The sequence below is a fragment of the Sus scrofa genome, chromosome 3 (genome assembly GCF_054392235.1).
Source record: "Sus scrofa isolate SSC_HxYL_T2T_F1_AM1 chromosome 3, Sscrofa_HxYL_maternal_Yorkshire_Landrace_v2.0, whole genome shotgun sequence".
Taxonomy (NCBI): Eukaryota; Metazoa; Chordata; class Mammalia; order Artiodactyla; family Suidae; genus Sus; species Sus scrofa.
In genome coordinates this window covers 63,766,704-63,782,823 of record NC_139385.1, presented here as the reverse complement: position 1 = coordinate 63,782,823, position 16,120 = coordinate 63,766,704, and the positions used below count along the sequence as shown (strand labels likewise).

At 40.1% G+C, this 16,120-nt stretch overlaps 1 protein-coding gene across 17 annotated transcripts in view; it reads left to right on the top strand.

Moving 5' to 3' along the window:
- Positions 1 to 16,120, top strand: part of IL1RL1 (interleukin 1 receptor like 1) — a 104,175-nt gene that overhangs the window by 78,713 nt on the left and 9,342 nt on the right. For 8 of the 17 annotated variants that reach the window (XM_085016099.1, XM_085016098.1, XM_085016093.1 and 5 more), the window contains 4 exons: positions 839 to 910; positions 2,275 to 2,416; positions 2,508 to 2,653; positions 15,223 to 15,369. In XM_085016099.1, the coding sequence (XP_084872225.1) occupies positions 839 to 910; positions 2,275 to 2,416; positions 2,508 to 2,653; positions 15,223 to 15,369 (507 nt within the window). Of the gene's footprint in view, positions 1 to 838; positions 911 to 2,274; positions 2,417 to 2,507; positions 5,213 to 15,222; positions 15,370 to 16,120 lie in introns of those variants that run through there. The other 9 variants (XR_014839650.1, XR_014839652.1, XR_014839653.1 and 6 more) reach the window with 3 other exon arrangements.

The following is a 16,120-nucleotide window of genomic DNA, read 5'->3' as shown; positions in this document are numbered from 1 at the left end:
GACCTTCAGGAGGTCATTTAATTCTATTTTTTTTTCAAATTTACTTTAAATTTTATAAAATCCCACAAGGGCAAGACTTTATAATCAAAAATATCAAATCTACAAAGAGTTGAGGTCTCCTTAGCATAGCTGGACTTATTGGTGTAGATGAAGCAGCACTTTTATATGTGGCAGATTTCTTAGGGGAAAGCAACAGTGGAGAGACATTTTTGTTTGGAGTTTTCAAATGCTCCATTCCTGTAGGATAATCATCACCAGACAACACTGGGGTTAGTGCATCTCGGTGTTTCACATCAAAACCTGTAGGGTCCTGAAATAATTGAGATTCAAGGAGTGCAGGAATGCAGCCATGTTCCACAAGACCCCTTCTTTCACTGTCTCTAGGCATTTGTGCCACAGGAATTAGAACTTCCTGATAGGGTGGGCCCCCTGGGAGGAAAGTTGTTGGCAGAAGTGTGGACTTGGGTTTATCACTTTTGTGAGTCTTTTTAAATCTCCCCTGTAGCATTATGCTTCTTCTATAGAATTGTGGTTTACTGAAAATTGCTAAATCATGCAATTAACTTCATGGATCAAATAGCATTTGTCTCAATGATAAAAAAAGAAAATATAAGATGTCAAAAAACACCGTAGATAGTAAGAGAAAGTATCACTAGAATGCTTTTGTTTCATTTGTGTGTGGGTACATGCATGTGTATTTGTTGCCATTGGTCACTATCCAAAAAATTTGAGAAATGTGACTATGAAATAAGATAGAAGTATGAAAATACAAGCTTTATATTGATGCCCACCCAATGCCCTCCTAATATTTCCATTCTCTTTTCATCTCTAATTTCAGATGAGCAAAGTGTTTCTTTGTTTCCAGAAATTATAGCTCCTTCACAAAATGAAACAAAGGATGTGGAAATTGGTAAGAAAACATTAACAGTACTTGCACACGTTGCCTGGAAAATCATTCCATATGATTCCTGTTCTGAATTTCCCAAGTGGAGGTTGGGTTATTAGCTTAGAGGATCTTAAGATTTAAAAGAGATGCCATATTTGGAAACACCAATCTCAGGGACTTGTTAGTGTTAGAAACATGTGGTCACAACAATATACAGCATGTCCATTTCTACTGCATTTTGTAATTCATGGTACTTTCATGCATGTACCCTCATTTCCTTTTCACTTCTATCTGGCAGTTGACATTGTCCCCACTGCATGCCTGTGAATACTTAGACTTGGATATGCTCAGTGACACACCCAAGGGTGTGGATAAACAATGGCAGAAGGATGAGCCAGACTTTCTGCCTCTGTCCATCTCTGTCTTTCCTGGTTCCCTTCTAGATATGGGATCCACTTCAAAGTTCTTAGCATGTAAAACAAGACCACACTGACTAACCACCTCATGGTTATTCCACTGATTTGCAGGATTTCCACATTCTTCCCTGCTTTTTCCCATGCTCTCCTTCTCACTCCTAGATGCTAAGCTCAAATATCCCCTTCTCTGTGAAATCCTCCATGCCAGCCTCCTTACCTTCTAGAGGGAAGGGTTAGAACCACCATCTGATCAAGTGCAGGGCCACCAAAGAAAATTTTGTCTAGCTTTCTATTAGGACACTAGTATATCTTGTGTTCTGATCATTTGTTTTTACTACTGTCACCTTCTAAGAGACTTTGAGCTCCTCATCCCTCTTCAGATGCCTAATTCTTGACATAGAAACTAAGGACGCAGAAAGGGAGGGCTGAATATACCTCCCAAGGCAGGAAGCAGCCCTTAATCTTTCAGTTTTGAAGGGAGGAAGTTGCAAGTTACAGGAGTGGGAATGGGGGGTGCTCTCGTTGAAGGATTAAACACTAGGAGTATAGCTGAGTCAGGTAGAGTTGCCTTACCTGCAAAGATAGTTTACAGAGACCTGAAGAGAATTCAGTAGGGGGAGAAAGTTGTGAAAGAGGATAGTTAAAAGTAAATTACAATGAAAAAAATAAAATAAATTATAATGTATATAGTAAAGGGAAATCTTAGATTGTAGTGTGGTGTCAGTGAAGTCTCTTCAGTTTCTGCTGCAGGGGAGTGGGGGCTAAGCTTCAACCTGAACTGGGAGTGCAAGGAAGATGGTGAGGGAGAGGAGGAGGTCAGGGAGATGGGAGAAAGGAGAAGGTGGGGAAGACACGGAAGGGAAATTCATGGCTCACGCTAGATGTTCTGTGAGGTTTTGTTCACATTACATTGAACAAAGCCCTATTTGCAGAACTTAGTTTTATTGGTGAATTCCTTTTCTTCTCATCTAGGAAAACCAGCAAACATAACGTGCTCTGCTTGCTTTGGGAAAGGCCCTCAGATCATGGCAGACGTGCTGTGGCAGGTTAACGGAAAAAATGTTGAGAACAATAGTGAAGCAAGGATACAAGAGGTACAAGAGCAAAATCAAAGGTAATTTTGACCTGTAGCTGAATCACCCCCTTCCCTTCCCACAGTTTGCAACTGCAAAGTAGGCGCCAAAAGTAACAGATTGCCTTCTTAGTTTCAGCAGTGAGCTGACTTGCTTAAACACCATTTTAATGATAAAGGAGGTAAAGGAAGAGGATTTATCTCTGAAGTACAACTGTGCGGCCTTGAATTTGCATGGTTTGAGCAAGCGCACCATGAGACTAAGGAGGAAAAATTCAAGTAAGACATGTCCCTGAGACTTAGGTCACCGGAATTGGCTGTATCAACTCTAAGCAAAAATCACTTTCTTAGAGAACAGCAGAGTGTTGGAGTGTGGTTCCAGGGGAATCCATCAAGACAACAGAGTGGTCCATCTCATAATTTGTCCTTCTCTAGAGAACGCTGACCATTTGTAATCTGGTCTTCTCAGAATATTTCCTGCTGTCTGGTCACATCTCCACTGCTTCACTTCTTTAACCTCCTCTTCCTCTCCTCCCCCTCCCCCATTCCCAGTCCCCCTCTTCCCCCTTCTTCTCCTTTCCCTCCTTCTCCTCCTCCTCTTGATTCTTCTCCAAAATCCAAATGCTTCCTTGGCGGTTCCAGTCCATTAACCCCATCTCACTGTATGTGAAAGAAAACACAACAGCAAACAGTGATCACATTGTTTTGTTACCTTTTATAATTTTTGTAACAAATATGTTCCCTTTTATAACTTGTAATTTTTTGTCCTAAAGAACACATATTTGTTTTTTTAGTGAGGTTGGCAAAGTGGAAGAAAAGGTAAAGCATTTAATTACTGCCTGGTCCAGTAGGAAAAATTTAGCTGCTACTTTGTAATAAGACATGCCTTATAATTATTAAACTTTATAAGATATTAAATTTAGGTGGAACTCATGGGGAGTCTGGTAGCTCAGACAATTTCTTTATTGCATCTGTTATTCAACACGCAATTCAATTGTCACCTCTTCCAAGGAGCCTTCTTTGAACAGCAGTTTGGAGTACATCCTTCACTGTATTCCTATGGCATTCTGTCTCTGTCACTGCACTCATTACACTTACAGAGATCTGTCTGAAGGTTCTTCCCACATGACTGTAAACTTCATGAAGGCAGGAATGACATCTTACCCATCTTGGCATCCTGTGGTACAAGTGCCTGGCACCCAGCGCATGCTCAGTAACTATTTGTTGAATGAATAAATGAACACACACTAAAGTTATCAAGGAAAACTATGTTTGTACACTTCTCTTTCTCTTGCTATAAGCCTTAATTACACTCATAAAAACACAACACATTTACATTGGTTAGGTTGAATAACTTTCCTCATAAGTTGGAGAGGCCGAATTATTTACAGTTTCCCTAGAAGTTTGTTAGTTTGTAGTTTACTCTCGATCTAGCCTGCTTTGACTGACTTCATCATAACCTGATGCAATAAAATAGTTATAAAAATGTGAAACTGACTACTCTTCAGTGGATTGATTTCAGGCACTATGCATCATCTCTGAAAAAGGTAACATTCTCTTTCACAAATGTTCCCGTGAGAGGAGGAGGCAGGTGGAGAAATGATCTGTCTTGGGTGTAGGCAACAAGGGGATACATCCTCTGTAGAGAATTCAAGACAGAGAGAAGCCATGGAACAGTCACTGTGCTTTTCATCATCCACACGCTCAGACAGCATTAACAAGTCAGTGAGGCCACACTCCTTCCCTCTGGGGCAAGCACATCTTCCTCTCACTCCCCACATATGTTACTGTACTCAATGATGAAAGCAAAAATAACTGTTCAAATATTTCCTTCCGAGGCATCTGTCAGTTCCCTTACTTGTTTGCATGTCCAGGGAAAGACACTCCATTTGTTAGATGAAACACTTCATCCAGTGTAACAAAGAGTAGGGAGAAATTTTTGGCAAATATCTGTATTTTTTTACCTGTACTTTACAACTATGTAGGTTTTTTGGGGGGCGGGGGGGGCTGCACTTTCTCATATGAGAGTTTCCAGGCCGGGGGTCAAATTGGAGCTGCAGCTGCCAGACTATGCCATAGCCACAGCAATGCCAGATCCTAGCAGCATCTGCAACCTACACCAAAGCTCATGGTAACAGCAGCACAGGATCTTTAACCCACTTATTGAACCTATGTCCTCATGGGTACTAGTTGGTTCCTTACTCTGAGCCACAACAGGGAGAGTTAAAATCCCACTTTATACCCCCAAGTGGGGAGTATCCCAGATGAACTTGGATAAACCCACAAAGGTACAGCGTGATTGGGAGAAAAGAGAAAACAGACCACCAATGGGATAATGGTCATTTTGTCTCTGCCTGACGTGGTGCTTGGCATTTTTCTTGTTTTAACTACACTTTAACCACTGATTTGTAATTTTTTTAAAACCAGTGGAATCATGAGAACTATAGATGATTTTCAATGCTGTCGTGTTCTGTGGGTTGTCAGAATAATACTAGTTGTAACTGTGTCACCACAGGACCAGCACATGTGGGCCATGTTGCAAAGTTACCTTTGGGTGATGTTTGTGGGGCTGGTGGGCACCACAGATCCTGCAGGAAAGGGGAGGCCCCACCCCCATAACTGCCATGGTGTCCTTATCCCCATGCTTGGCTTCTGTTGTCACTTTATGAATGTCCCTCAGGTACCTGTGTATCAGAACTGTTTTCATCTTACATGTACTTGGTGATTTCGTTCCTTCTAATTCAGCTGGATTTGCTATCTTTCACCTGTTTTTCTTCAAATAAACATGGTTATACTCTCTTTTGACAACTGTGTAAATTAAAAATGGTTATAACTGCTCTTAATGGTCACAACTAATTCCTTTATTCCTAATCATAGAATAAAAGAAATTATAGCATTGTCTTAAATTTTTAAAAACAAAACCATAAAACCCTATGTCCCCATATTATTAAATATCGTTAAACATTTGATACTCATAATAAGAGTAGCACACATTCATTCATTGTTCCCTATGTACCAGGACTTGCCATTATTTCCCATTTAATTTTTCAATTGTTTTATCAAAAACACCACAATGAAGAGACTTTTATTATTGTATAATTTATAGATGAGAAAACTGGGGCAAAGAGAAGTTGGATAATTGGCCAGGTACCACAGTTACAGAGCCCATAGCCAAAGGCAAGAAGTGGTTCCTCTTTATAAGCACTTACAGAAAGTATTCAGTGTTTAGTCATCACATACAAGAATTATTTATACATTTATAAAGTCACTGACATTTAGGAAGATATTGAACGACTTCCCTTCATGTCCTGGATTAATGTCTTTCTTCTAGTTGAAAGCAGCTAGTCACATTTGTAACTATTTCACAACAACTTCCATGAGAAATGTGGATTCCCAGGGTGCTTCCAGATAGGATTTGAGAAAGAGGAAACTTGAGAGGAATCTTGTTGAAATAATTTAAGTAGAAAGTATTTCTCTTTTAAACCAGTGCAGAAACGAGACTCAGTGAACATTTTCAGTCCCTCCCCCACCCCCAGTTTTGAATCACTTCACCTTGGTCATTCTTGATTTCCAAGTGCTAGGTACTCAGGGAGCTGATGAACTAACAGAGGAATGTGTGAACATGGGCCAGTGATTTTCTAAGGCAAAACCAGGAGCCCATGCTTTGAGATCAGATGAAAATGAAAGAAAACTTTTCAGCCAAATCTCATTTGAGAGTCTTTTCATGTTTCTGCATAAGTGGGACTATTTGTAAGATAGTATCTGTAATGATTTTAAAGAGAGAAGTGGAGTTCCCACTGTGGTACACTGAGTTAAGAATCCAACTGCAGCGGCTTGGGTCTCTGTGGAAGTGCAGGTTCAATCCCATGCCTGGCACAGTGGGTTAAAGGATCCGATGTTACCTTAGCTGTGGCTCAAATTCAACCCCTGGTCCAGGACATCCGTATGTCATGGGTACAGCCATAAAATTAAAAAAAAGAGGGAAGCAAACTTAAAACAGCCAAAAATACTACTGATGAGCACAGTTCTTTCATTCAGTTTGTATACATCTGATACCATGAAGATGAGAGACTTCTTGCACACATAAGTTGTGAAGCAATGAGTAAGGATAAAAGTTCAGTGATGGCTAAATGATGTTCACCAAAAGGAAAATAGAGAGCATGATTAGGACCTAAAACCCAGTAATTTGACCTCACCAAAGATGTATTAGAGACTTACTTAGCTCTCGGGTTTTTTTTCCTGCATTCCTATGCCACTAACCCCAGATGAAATACATCCCCAAGACTTGATAATTCTTTCTCCTCAATGCTGCCAACACCAGGCTCATCCACTCTTTTCCAGGAATACAGGAGTCTAGAGCCTCCTCATCTTTCACTCTGAAACAGTGGGAACTTCCCGTCCTGTTCTACTCTGAATAAATGTGGTCTCTTTCCACAGAAATGAAACTTCCACTACCATGAGATTAACCTTGCTTGAGAACCACTTTCATTGTTAATAAACCTCTCAACATCCTTCAGTGGCTCCCATGACTGGAATAGAGACAAAATTCTTTAGCTGGAGGCTCAAGTCTGATCAGAACCTAGCCTTAGACCCACCTCCCCAGTGATATGTTCCAGTAATTCCCCAAATTGGATTATCCCCCTTCCTCAGAAAACTCCCCCATTGCACAGTATCCTCTCTTACCAAGATACTTTTCTTTTTTGGGTAGCAATCTGAATTCTAATTATCGTCCAGGGAACTCATCCTGCAGGAAGCCTTCATTGCCCAGCCCAGCATGGAGGGAGCACTCCTTCCTAAAACCTCTGCTAGCTAAAATGAATGATTTCACTTCATATCTTAGTTTAGATGTGTCTCTATACCCCCTTATGCTTTGAAAATTCTTTTTTGTACTTATTAATACTTATTATTATTTTTAGTAGTTATTTCCCAATACAATTTTTTTTCTACTGAACAGCATGGTGAACCAGCTACACATACATGTACACATTCTCTTTTCACACATTATCATGTTCCATCATAAGTGACTAGCCATAGTTTCCAGTGTTACACAGCAGGATCTCATTGCTAATCCATTCCAAAGGCAATAGTTTGTATCTATTAACTCCAAGCTCCCCAACCACTCCACTCCCTCCCCCTTCCCCTTGGCAACTACAAGTCTATTCTCCAAGTCCATGAGTTTCTTTTCTGTGGAAAGGTTCATTTGTGCCTTATATTAGATTCCAGATATAAGTGGTATCATATGGTATTTGTCTTTCTCTTTCTGACTTACTTAACTCAGGATGAGAGTCTCTAGTTCCATCCATGTTGCTGCAAATGGCATTATTTCATTCTTTTTTATGGCTGAGTAGTATTCCATTGTGTATATGTACCACATCTTAATCCAATCGTCTGTTGATGGACATTTGGGTTGTTTCCATGTCTTGGCTATTGTGAATAGAGCTGCAATGAACATGAGGGTGCATGTGTCTTTTTTAAGGAGAGTTTTGTCTGGATATATGCCCAAGAGTGGGATTGCTGGGTCGTATGGTAGTTCTATGTATGGTTTTCTAAGGTATCTCCATACTGATCTCCATAGTGGTAATACCAGCTTACATTCCCACCAACAGGACAGGGAGTGTTCCCTTTTCTCCTCACCCCTCCAGCATTTGTTGTTTGTGGACTTATTAATGATGGCCATTCTGATTGGTGTGAAGTGGTATCTCATGGTAGTTTTGATTTGTGTTTCTCTAATAATCAGGGATGTTGAGCATTTTTTCATGTGCTTATTGGCCATCTGTATATCTTCCTTGGATAAAGGTTTATCCAGGTCTTTTGCCCATTTTTCCATTGGGTTGTTGGCTTTTATGCTGTTGACTTGTATAAGTTGCTTGCATATTCTAGAGATTAAGCCCTTGTCAGTTGCATCATTTGAAACTATTTTCTCCCATTCCATAAGTTGTCTTTTTGTTTTCTTTTTGTTTTCCTTCACTGTGTAAAAGCTTTTCAGTTTGATTAGGTCCCACTGGTTTATTTTTGCTTTTATTTCTGTTACTTTGGGATACTGACCTGAGAAAATATTCATAAGGTTGATGTCAGAGAATGTTTTCCCTATGTTCTCTTCCAAGAGTTTGATAGTGTCTTGTCTTATATTTAAGTCTTGAAACCATTTTGAGTTTATTTTCATGCATGGTGTGAGGGTGTGTCTTAGTTTCATTGATTTACATGTGACTGTCCAGGTTTCCCAGAAATGCTTGCTGGAAAGACTGTCTTTTTCCCATTTTATATTCTTGCCTCCTTTGTTGAAGATTAATTGACCATAGGGGTCTGGGTTTATTTCTGGGTTCTCTATTCTGTTCCTTTGGTCTATATGTTTGTTTTGGTACCAGTACCACATTGTCTGGATGACTGTGGCTTTGTAATATTGTCTGAAGTCTGGGAGAGTTATGCTTCCTGCTTGGCTTTTGTTCCTCAGAATTGCTTTGGCAATTCTGGGTCTTTTGTGGTTCCATATAAATTTTTGGGTTGTTTGTTCTAGCTCTGTGAAAACTGTCATGGGTCATTTGATAGGAATTGCATTGAATCTGTATATTGCTTTGGGTGGTATGGCCGTTTTTTACAATATTAATTTTCCCAACCCAGGACCATGGAATATCTTTCCATTTCTTTACATCTTCTTTAATTTCCTTGATAAATGTTTTATAGTTCTCAGTATATAAGTCCTTTACCTCCTTGGTCAGGTGTATTCCCAGGTATTTGATTTTTGGGGGTGTAAATTTAAAAGGTATTGTATTTTTGCATTCCTTTTCTAATATTTCATTGCTAGTATACAGAACTGCACCTGATTTCTGAATGTGAATCTTATATCTGCTACTTTGCTGAATTTGTTGATCAGTTCTAGTAGTTTTGGGGTTGAGTCTTTAGGGTTTTCTATATATAGTATCATGTCATCTGCATACAGTGACAGTTTTACCTCTTCTCTTCCTATTTGGATGCCTTTTATTTCTTTTGTATGTCGGATCACCGTGGCTAGCACTTCCAGTACTGTGTTGAATAATAGTGCTGCAAGTGGACAACTTTGTCTTGTTCCAGATTTTAGTGGAAAGGCTTTCAGTTTTTCTCCATTGAGTATTATATTTGCTGTGGGTTTGTCATAAATGGCTTTGATTATGTTAAGGTATGTTCCCTCTATAACCACTTTGGTGAGAGTTTTTGACTTTGTCAAATGCTTCTTCTACATCTATTGAGATGATCATGTGGTTTTTGACTTTTCTCTTGTTAATGTGGTGTATGATATTGATTGATTCGTGTATATTGAGCCATTCTTGTGCACCTGGGATGAATCCCACCTGGCTGTAGTGTATGATCTTTTTTATATGTTTTTGGATTTGGATGGCTAAAATTTTGTTGAGAATTTTTGCATCTATATTCATAAAAGATATTGGCTTATAGTTTTCTTTTTTGGTGGTATCTTTGTCTGGTTTTGGAATTAGGGTAATGGTGGCATCATAGAATGTCTTTTGGAGTGTTCCTTCTTCTTCAGTCTTTTGAAAAAGTTTAAGGAGAATGGGTATAAGTTCTTCTTTATATGTTTGGTAGAATTCACCTGTGAAGCCATCTGGTTCTGGACTTTTATTTGTAGGAAGTGTTTTTATGACATATTCAATTTCATTTCTAGTGATTGGTCTGTTCAGTTGATCTATTTCTTCTTGATTCAGTTTTTGCAGGCTATAAGTCTCTAGAAAGTTGTCCATTTCTTCCAGGTTGTCAGATTTGTTGGCATACAATTGTTCATAGTATTCTTTCATGATTTTTTGTATTTCTGTATTATCTGTTGTGACTTCTCCTTTCTCATTTCTTATTTTGTTTATTTGGGTTTTTTCTCTCTTCTTCTTAGTGAGTCTAGCCAAACGTTTGTCAATTTTGTTTACCTTTTCAAAGAACCAGCTCTTGGTTTTATTGATTTCTTTGATTTTTTTAATCTCTGTTTCATTGATTTCCTCTTTGATTTTATGATTTCCTTCCTTCTGCTGAATTTAGGTTTGTTTGTTCTCCTTTTTTAAATTCATTTAGGTGTGGGTTAAAGTTGCTGATTTGAGATTTTTCTTCTTTTTTGAAGAAGGCCTGTATTGCTATGAATTTCCCTCTGAGCACTGCTTTTGTAGCATCCCATAGATTTTGAGTGGATGTATCTTCATTATCATTTGTCTCGAGGTATTTTTTAATTTCCTTTTTGATTTCCTCATTGAATCCTTGGTTTTTTTAGTAGCATGTTGTTTAGTCTCCATGTAGTAAGTTTTTTCTCATTTCTTTTCCTGTGGATGATTTCTAGTTTCATGCCATTGTGGTCAGAGAAGATACTTGAAATAATTTCTATATTCTTAAATTTACTGAGGTTAGCTTTGTGCCCCAGTATGTGCAATTCTTGAGAATGTTCCATGTGTACTTGAGAAGAATGCGTATTATGATTTTTTTGAATGTACTGAAAATGTCAATTAAGTCTAACTTCTCTATTGTGTCCTTTAGGATCTCTGTTGCCTTATTGATTTTCTGTCTAGAGGACCTGTCCATTGATGTGAGTGGGGTGTTAAAGTCTCCTCCTATGATTGTATTCCCATCGATTTCTCCTTTTATGTCTGTTATATTTGTTGTAGGTATCTAGGTGATCCTATATTAGGGGCATATATATTGATGATTGTAGTATCCTCTTCTTAGATGGATCCTTTAACCATTAAATAGTGTCCTTCTTTGTCTTTCTTTGTGGCCTTCGTTTTAAAGTCTGTTTTGTCTAATAGGAGTACTGCAACTCCTGCTTTCCCGTCTGTCCATTGGCACGAAATATCTTTTCCCATCCCCTCACTTTCAATCTATATGTGTCCTTTGCTGTAAAGTGAGTTTCTTGTAGACAGCAGATTGACGGTTTTTGCTTTTTTATCCAATATGCCACTCTATGTCTTTTGATTGGAATATTTATTCCATTGACATTTGAGGTGATTATTGATAGATACGTATTTGTTGCCATTTTAAACCTTTTTTTTTCCAGTTGATTATATGTTTCTCTTTTCTTCTTTTCTTTTTTGGGTTGGATGGTTTCCATTTATTTTATGCTTGAGTACTTTTTTTTCCAGTTTTTGTGAGTGTAATGTTTGGTTTTGATTTGTGGTTGCCCTGTTTTTCAAGCAAGTAAAGCCCTTCCTATATCTGCTTGCTTTTGCCTGATAGTCATATAGGCTCAGATACATCATTAAAATAAAAAAAAAAGAATCTATATTTTCTTACTTTCCTTCCCCACATTGTATGATTTTGATATCTTTTTTTATATATACACATCTTCATGTTTAGATCTATATGCTGGCTTATTAGAGTGATTGCTTTCCAATTGTGGTCTCCTCCATCCTAATTCTTCTTTTCTTTTTTTCTCTCTCTCTCTTTTTTAATTTAGAGAAGCCCTTTAAGTATTTCTTTTAGAATGGGTTTAGTATTGCTGTACTCTTTTAGCTTTTGTTTATTGGAGAAATTCTTTATTTCCCTTTCTAATTTAAATGATATTCTTGCTGGATACAGCATTCTAGGTTGCAAATTTTTTTCCTTTCAGCTCTTTATTTTTTTTTTTTTTTTTTTTTTTTGTCTTTTTGTCTTTTTTGTTGTTGTTGTTGCTATTTCTTGGGCCGCTCCTGCGGCATATGGAGGTTCCCAGGCTAGGGGTTGAATCGGAGCTGTAGCCACCGGCCTACGCCAGAGCCACAGCAACGCGGGATCCGAGCCACGTCTGCAACCTACACCACAGCTCACGGCAACGCCGGATCGTTAACCCACTGAGCAAGGGCAGGGATCGAACCCGCAACCTCATGGTTCCTAGTCGGATTCGTTAACCACTGCGCCACGACGGGAACTCCCCTTTCAGCTCTTTAAATATATCTTGCCACTCCCTTCTGGCCTGTAGTGTTTCTGTAAAGAAATAAGCTGATAGCCTTATGGGGGTTCCCTTATAATTAATGCTTTGTTTTTATTTTGCTGCCTTTAGAGTCCTCTCTTTATCTTTAACTTTTGCCATTTTTATTATAATATATCTTGGTGTGGGCCTGTTTGGGTTCAGCTTGCTTGGGACCCTTTGTGCTTCCTGTATCTTGATATCAGTATGCTTTAGATTTGGATAGTTTTCAGCCATAATTTCTTCAAATATATTTTCAATCCCCTTTTCTTCTTCTTTTCCTTCTGGAATTCCTATTATGTGTAGATTGGCCTGCTTTATATTATCCCATATGTCTCTTATATTGCTTTCATGTTTTGATCATTTAGTTTTCTGTCTGCTGTCCTGATTGGGTGATTTCCATTATTCTATCTTCCATGTCACTAATTCATTCCTCTGTATTATTCATTCTGGTCTTTATTGCCTTAAGCTCAGTTTGTATCTCTGCAAATGAATTTTCTATGGCTCCTCCTTATATTTTCTAGTTCATTTCTAAAGGAATGTGCATTTCTGTTAATATCCTCTCTTAATTCCATTAGTATTTTCAGTACCTCCCTTTTGAACTCAATGTCTGTCAGACTACAAAGGTCTGTTTTATTGTTGTCTGCTTTAGGTGAATTCTCCTGTTTCTTTAACTGGGAATGGTTTCTGTCCTAATTCATCTTGCTTGTGTTTTTCTTTTTCTGTGAGTTTGGGGAAGCCAAACTGTAGTCTTGTAAGGCTACTTCTATGCAAAAATGTTCCTTTGTATTTTGGGGTGGTTACTATTTATTTTTGGTGTGGGAGTTTGAATATTTGCTGTCTCTTTCTTTTGTGTGGGAAGGCTGTTTTTCCCAAGATGCTCAGTGAGTTTTCAGGGAAAAGGAGGCAATGGGTAGGATCAGCAGTCAGTGCCTGTGTTGGGCTCTCAATAGAAGAAAGGACCTGCAGGAAGGTGGCACAGGCTACTCCCAGTTGCAGGGCCCTGGGAAGTGGTAATAAGCTCTAAGCAGATCTTCAAGTTCACCAGAGCATTTGGCAATAGCAACAGGATGGTGCTTGAGTGCCCAGAGAAGTGAGAGCAACAGCAGCTTGTATTGATTGCAATGCCCTCCTCTGAGGTGATTGGAACAGCAGGTGGTGCCTGTTCAGGGACCCCTATTGGGAGCAGGCCATGACCATCTCTATAGTCAGTGATAACTGCAGTGGTTTGCCCCCACCATCTGTAGACCATGCATGAAGAAACCCATCACACTTAGCCCACGTATGAGGTGTTATAAAGTGTGCAGGATCCTGGGAATTGACAGAGATCAGACATGTGGGTACTGCCTGGAACATTTGGCAGTGGCAACAGCAGGGCAGGCATGTTCTCAGAGGTGCAAAAGCACCAACAGGTGGTTTTTGGTCACAATGCCCTCCTCTGTGGTTCCCTTTGGGTGAATGGGGCTGCAAGTGATTTTGTTCAAGTATCTCCAATGCCAGTGGGCCATGCCCACCTCTGGAATCAGGGATAGCTGAGGTGGTTTGCCCCTGCCGCCTCCTGCAGACCATGCAAGAAGCACCCTGTCCCATTTAGGCCACACAGGGGGTGCTGCACCAGTTGCTCCTAGTTGTAGGGTCTTGGGAAAGGACAGTGACCAAGTGTCTGTGGGTCACCCAGAGCATTTGGCAGTGACAGCTGCAGGATGGGTGTGTTCCCAGGGGAGTGAGAGCAACAGTGTATGGTGCTTGGTTGCAATGCCCTCTTTTTTTCTTTTTTGGCAACCCCTGAGGTGACTGGGGTCGCTGGTGGATCCCATTCACAGGCTCCCAGTGGTGGCAAGCCACGCCTCCTTCTGGCCTCTGAGACAACCACTGCAGTTTGCCCCTGCCACTTGTGGATCATGCAAGAGGCACCACGTCATGCTTAGCCCCCTTATGCCCTTAGCCCACACAATAGGTGGGCCACTGGTAGCCTGCACAAGAAGTGCCTAATCTCCCTTAAAAGAGCAAGAGGCTTCTCGAAGCCTGTAGCCTCTGCAGAGTGGCCCTGCCCTCTAAGCCCACAGGCATGCACATGCTCCAACAAAGGGAGTTTCCTATGTCGGCCCACCCCTCCTCCTCTCCCCTCCCCAACAATGGATCCTAGCCTCTCCTGCGGGTCCAAACCTTCTCCCGTGCCCTCTGCCATGGCATTACCCTCCTTAGCCCATGGAACACTGCTCCTTAGCCCCTCATACCATCCCCAGTTCTCTCCCTGGGACTGACCTCCCGAGCATGAGTCTCAAAGCCCAGCCCCAGCCCAAGCATCAGGCTGTGGTATCTGGGAGGTGGTTCAGATGGTCTGTGTGGCTCTCGCTCTGCTTTGCTGTTCTCAGTCCAGCTAGTATGCTTTACTTGGTGACTCTGAGGTCCTGCTGACTCAGCCAATCTTTCGTCAGTTAGGCCGCTTCCAAGGAGGTGGGTTCCTTTTCTCCTTCACAGCTCCCTCTCGAGAATGCTAGTCCCATCCTGATTCCTTTTCTCTCTCTTTTTCTCTTTTGTTCTACCCAGTTATGTCAAGAGTTTCTTGCCCTTTTTGGAGGTTTAAGTTCTTCTGCCAGCATTCAGTTGATGTTCAGTGCGAGTAGTTTTTTACATGTAGGTGTGTTTTGTTGATGTGTTTGTGGGAGAAGGTGTGTGTGACCTGTTACTCCTCTGCCATCTTGCTCCACCTCCCCCCTGAAAATTCTTTATAATGCCTAATCCAGTGCCTCACCCAAAGTAGGGGCTCAGTAAACTTTAATTTACAGACTCTCCAAATGGTGATGAAAATTCCACATAGACATCCCCTATATGAATCTCTTGTACACCCAAGGGAAGCCAGCATCTGTGTATTTGTTTATTTCCCCTTGTTTTAGTAATAATAATGATCATTTTTCTTCTCCCCATCTCTTTTTAATAGCTGATAAGCAAAACACCTACTACATGCTTGCAGGATTTAGCACACTATTATTGCTAATCAATGTCTTCATGATAATTCTGAAAGTGTTCTGGATTGAGATTATTCTGCTCTGGAGAGACATAGCTAGACCTTACAAAACTAGGAATGGTAAGTTTCAAGTTTTCTTCCAAAGAATTTTCTCTAATGGCTGTTGGTTGCTTTTCGAATAATCTCTTAACAGTTATGCTACTAAACCCAGATTCTCTCTTACTGGCTAGAACATCATCAATAAATCTTTCTGAGCCCACTCACAGGACGCTTTCCATCCACCCTTGTCGCTCCTCAGGATTCTGAGATTCACCTCAACAGCCTAATTTTCTTCCCAGTAGATTGCTATTCATACTGAATCCCCAATAACAGAATCTTCTCCAAGCCCAGAAAAGGCATTTTGGGAAATGTGTATTGGTAAAATTTTGTGGAAGTCAAAACATTAACAAAGTTGTTTCTGTTCTCCAGAAATGAACAGGTTAGAAAGGTCCATCAAAATGCAGGTGCATTTTACCAGAAACCCTGTTCCATAAAGCGCCTTACCTAGAATTGTGCACATATGTACACACATGACGGTAGATGCCATTCTTTCATTTGAAGGCAGACATACTTTTGATCTTCCATCTGGGTCATTCAGCTAGAGCTGATTGCTTGATCTGTGGGAAATTCAGATCCGTTAAAAACTTCTACTCTTTCATCACATTAGCCTTTAGCATTTGTACTTCCCCATGCGGAAAACAAATGATAATATTGACATCTGCCTGGCACAGCAGAGAGCCCCTTATCCATGGCAATCCATACTTATTAATAGATTATTAGTCAAACTTGACAATAAGCTAAACTAGTCAGGGTCTTGCCTGTTGTCTATCAT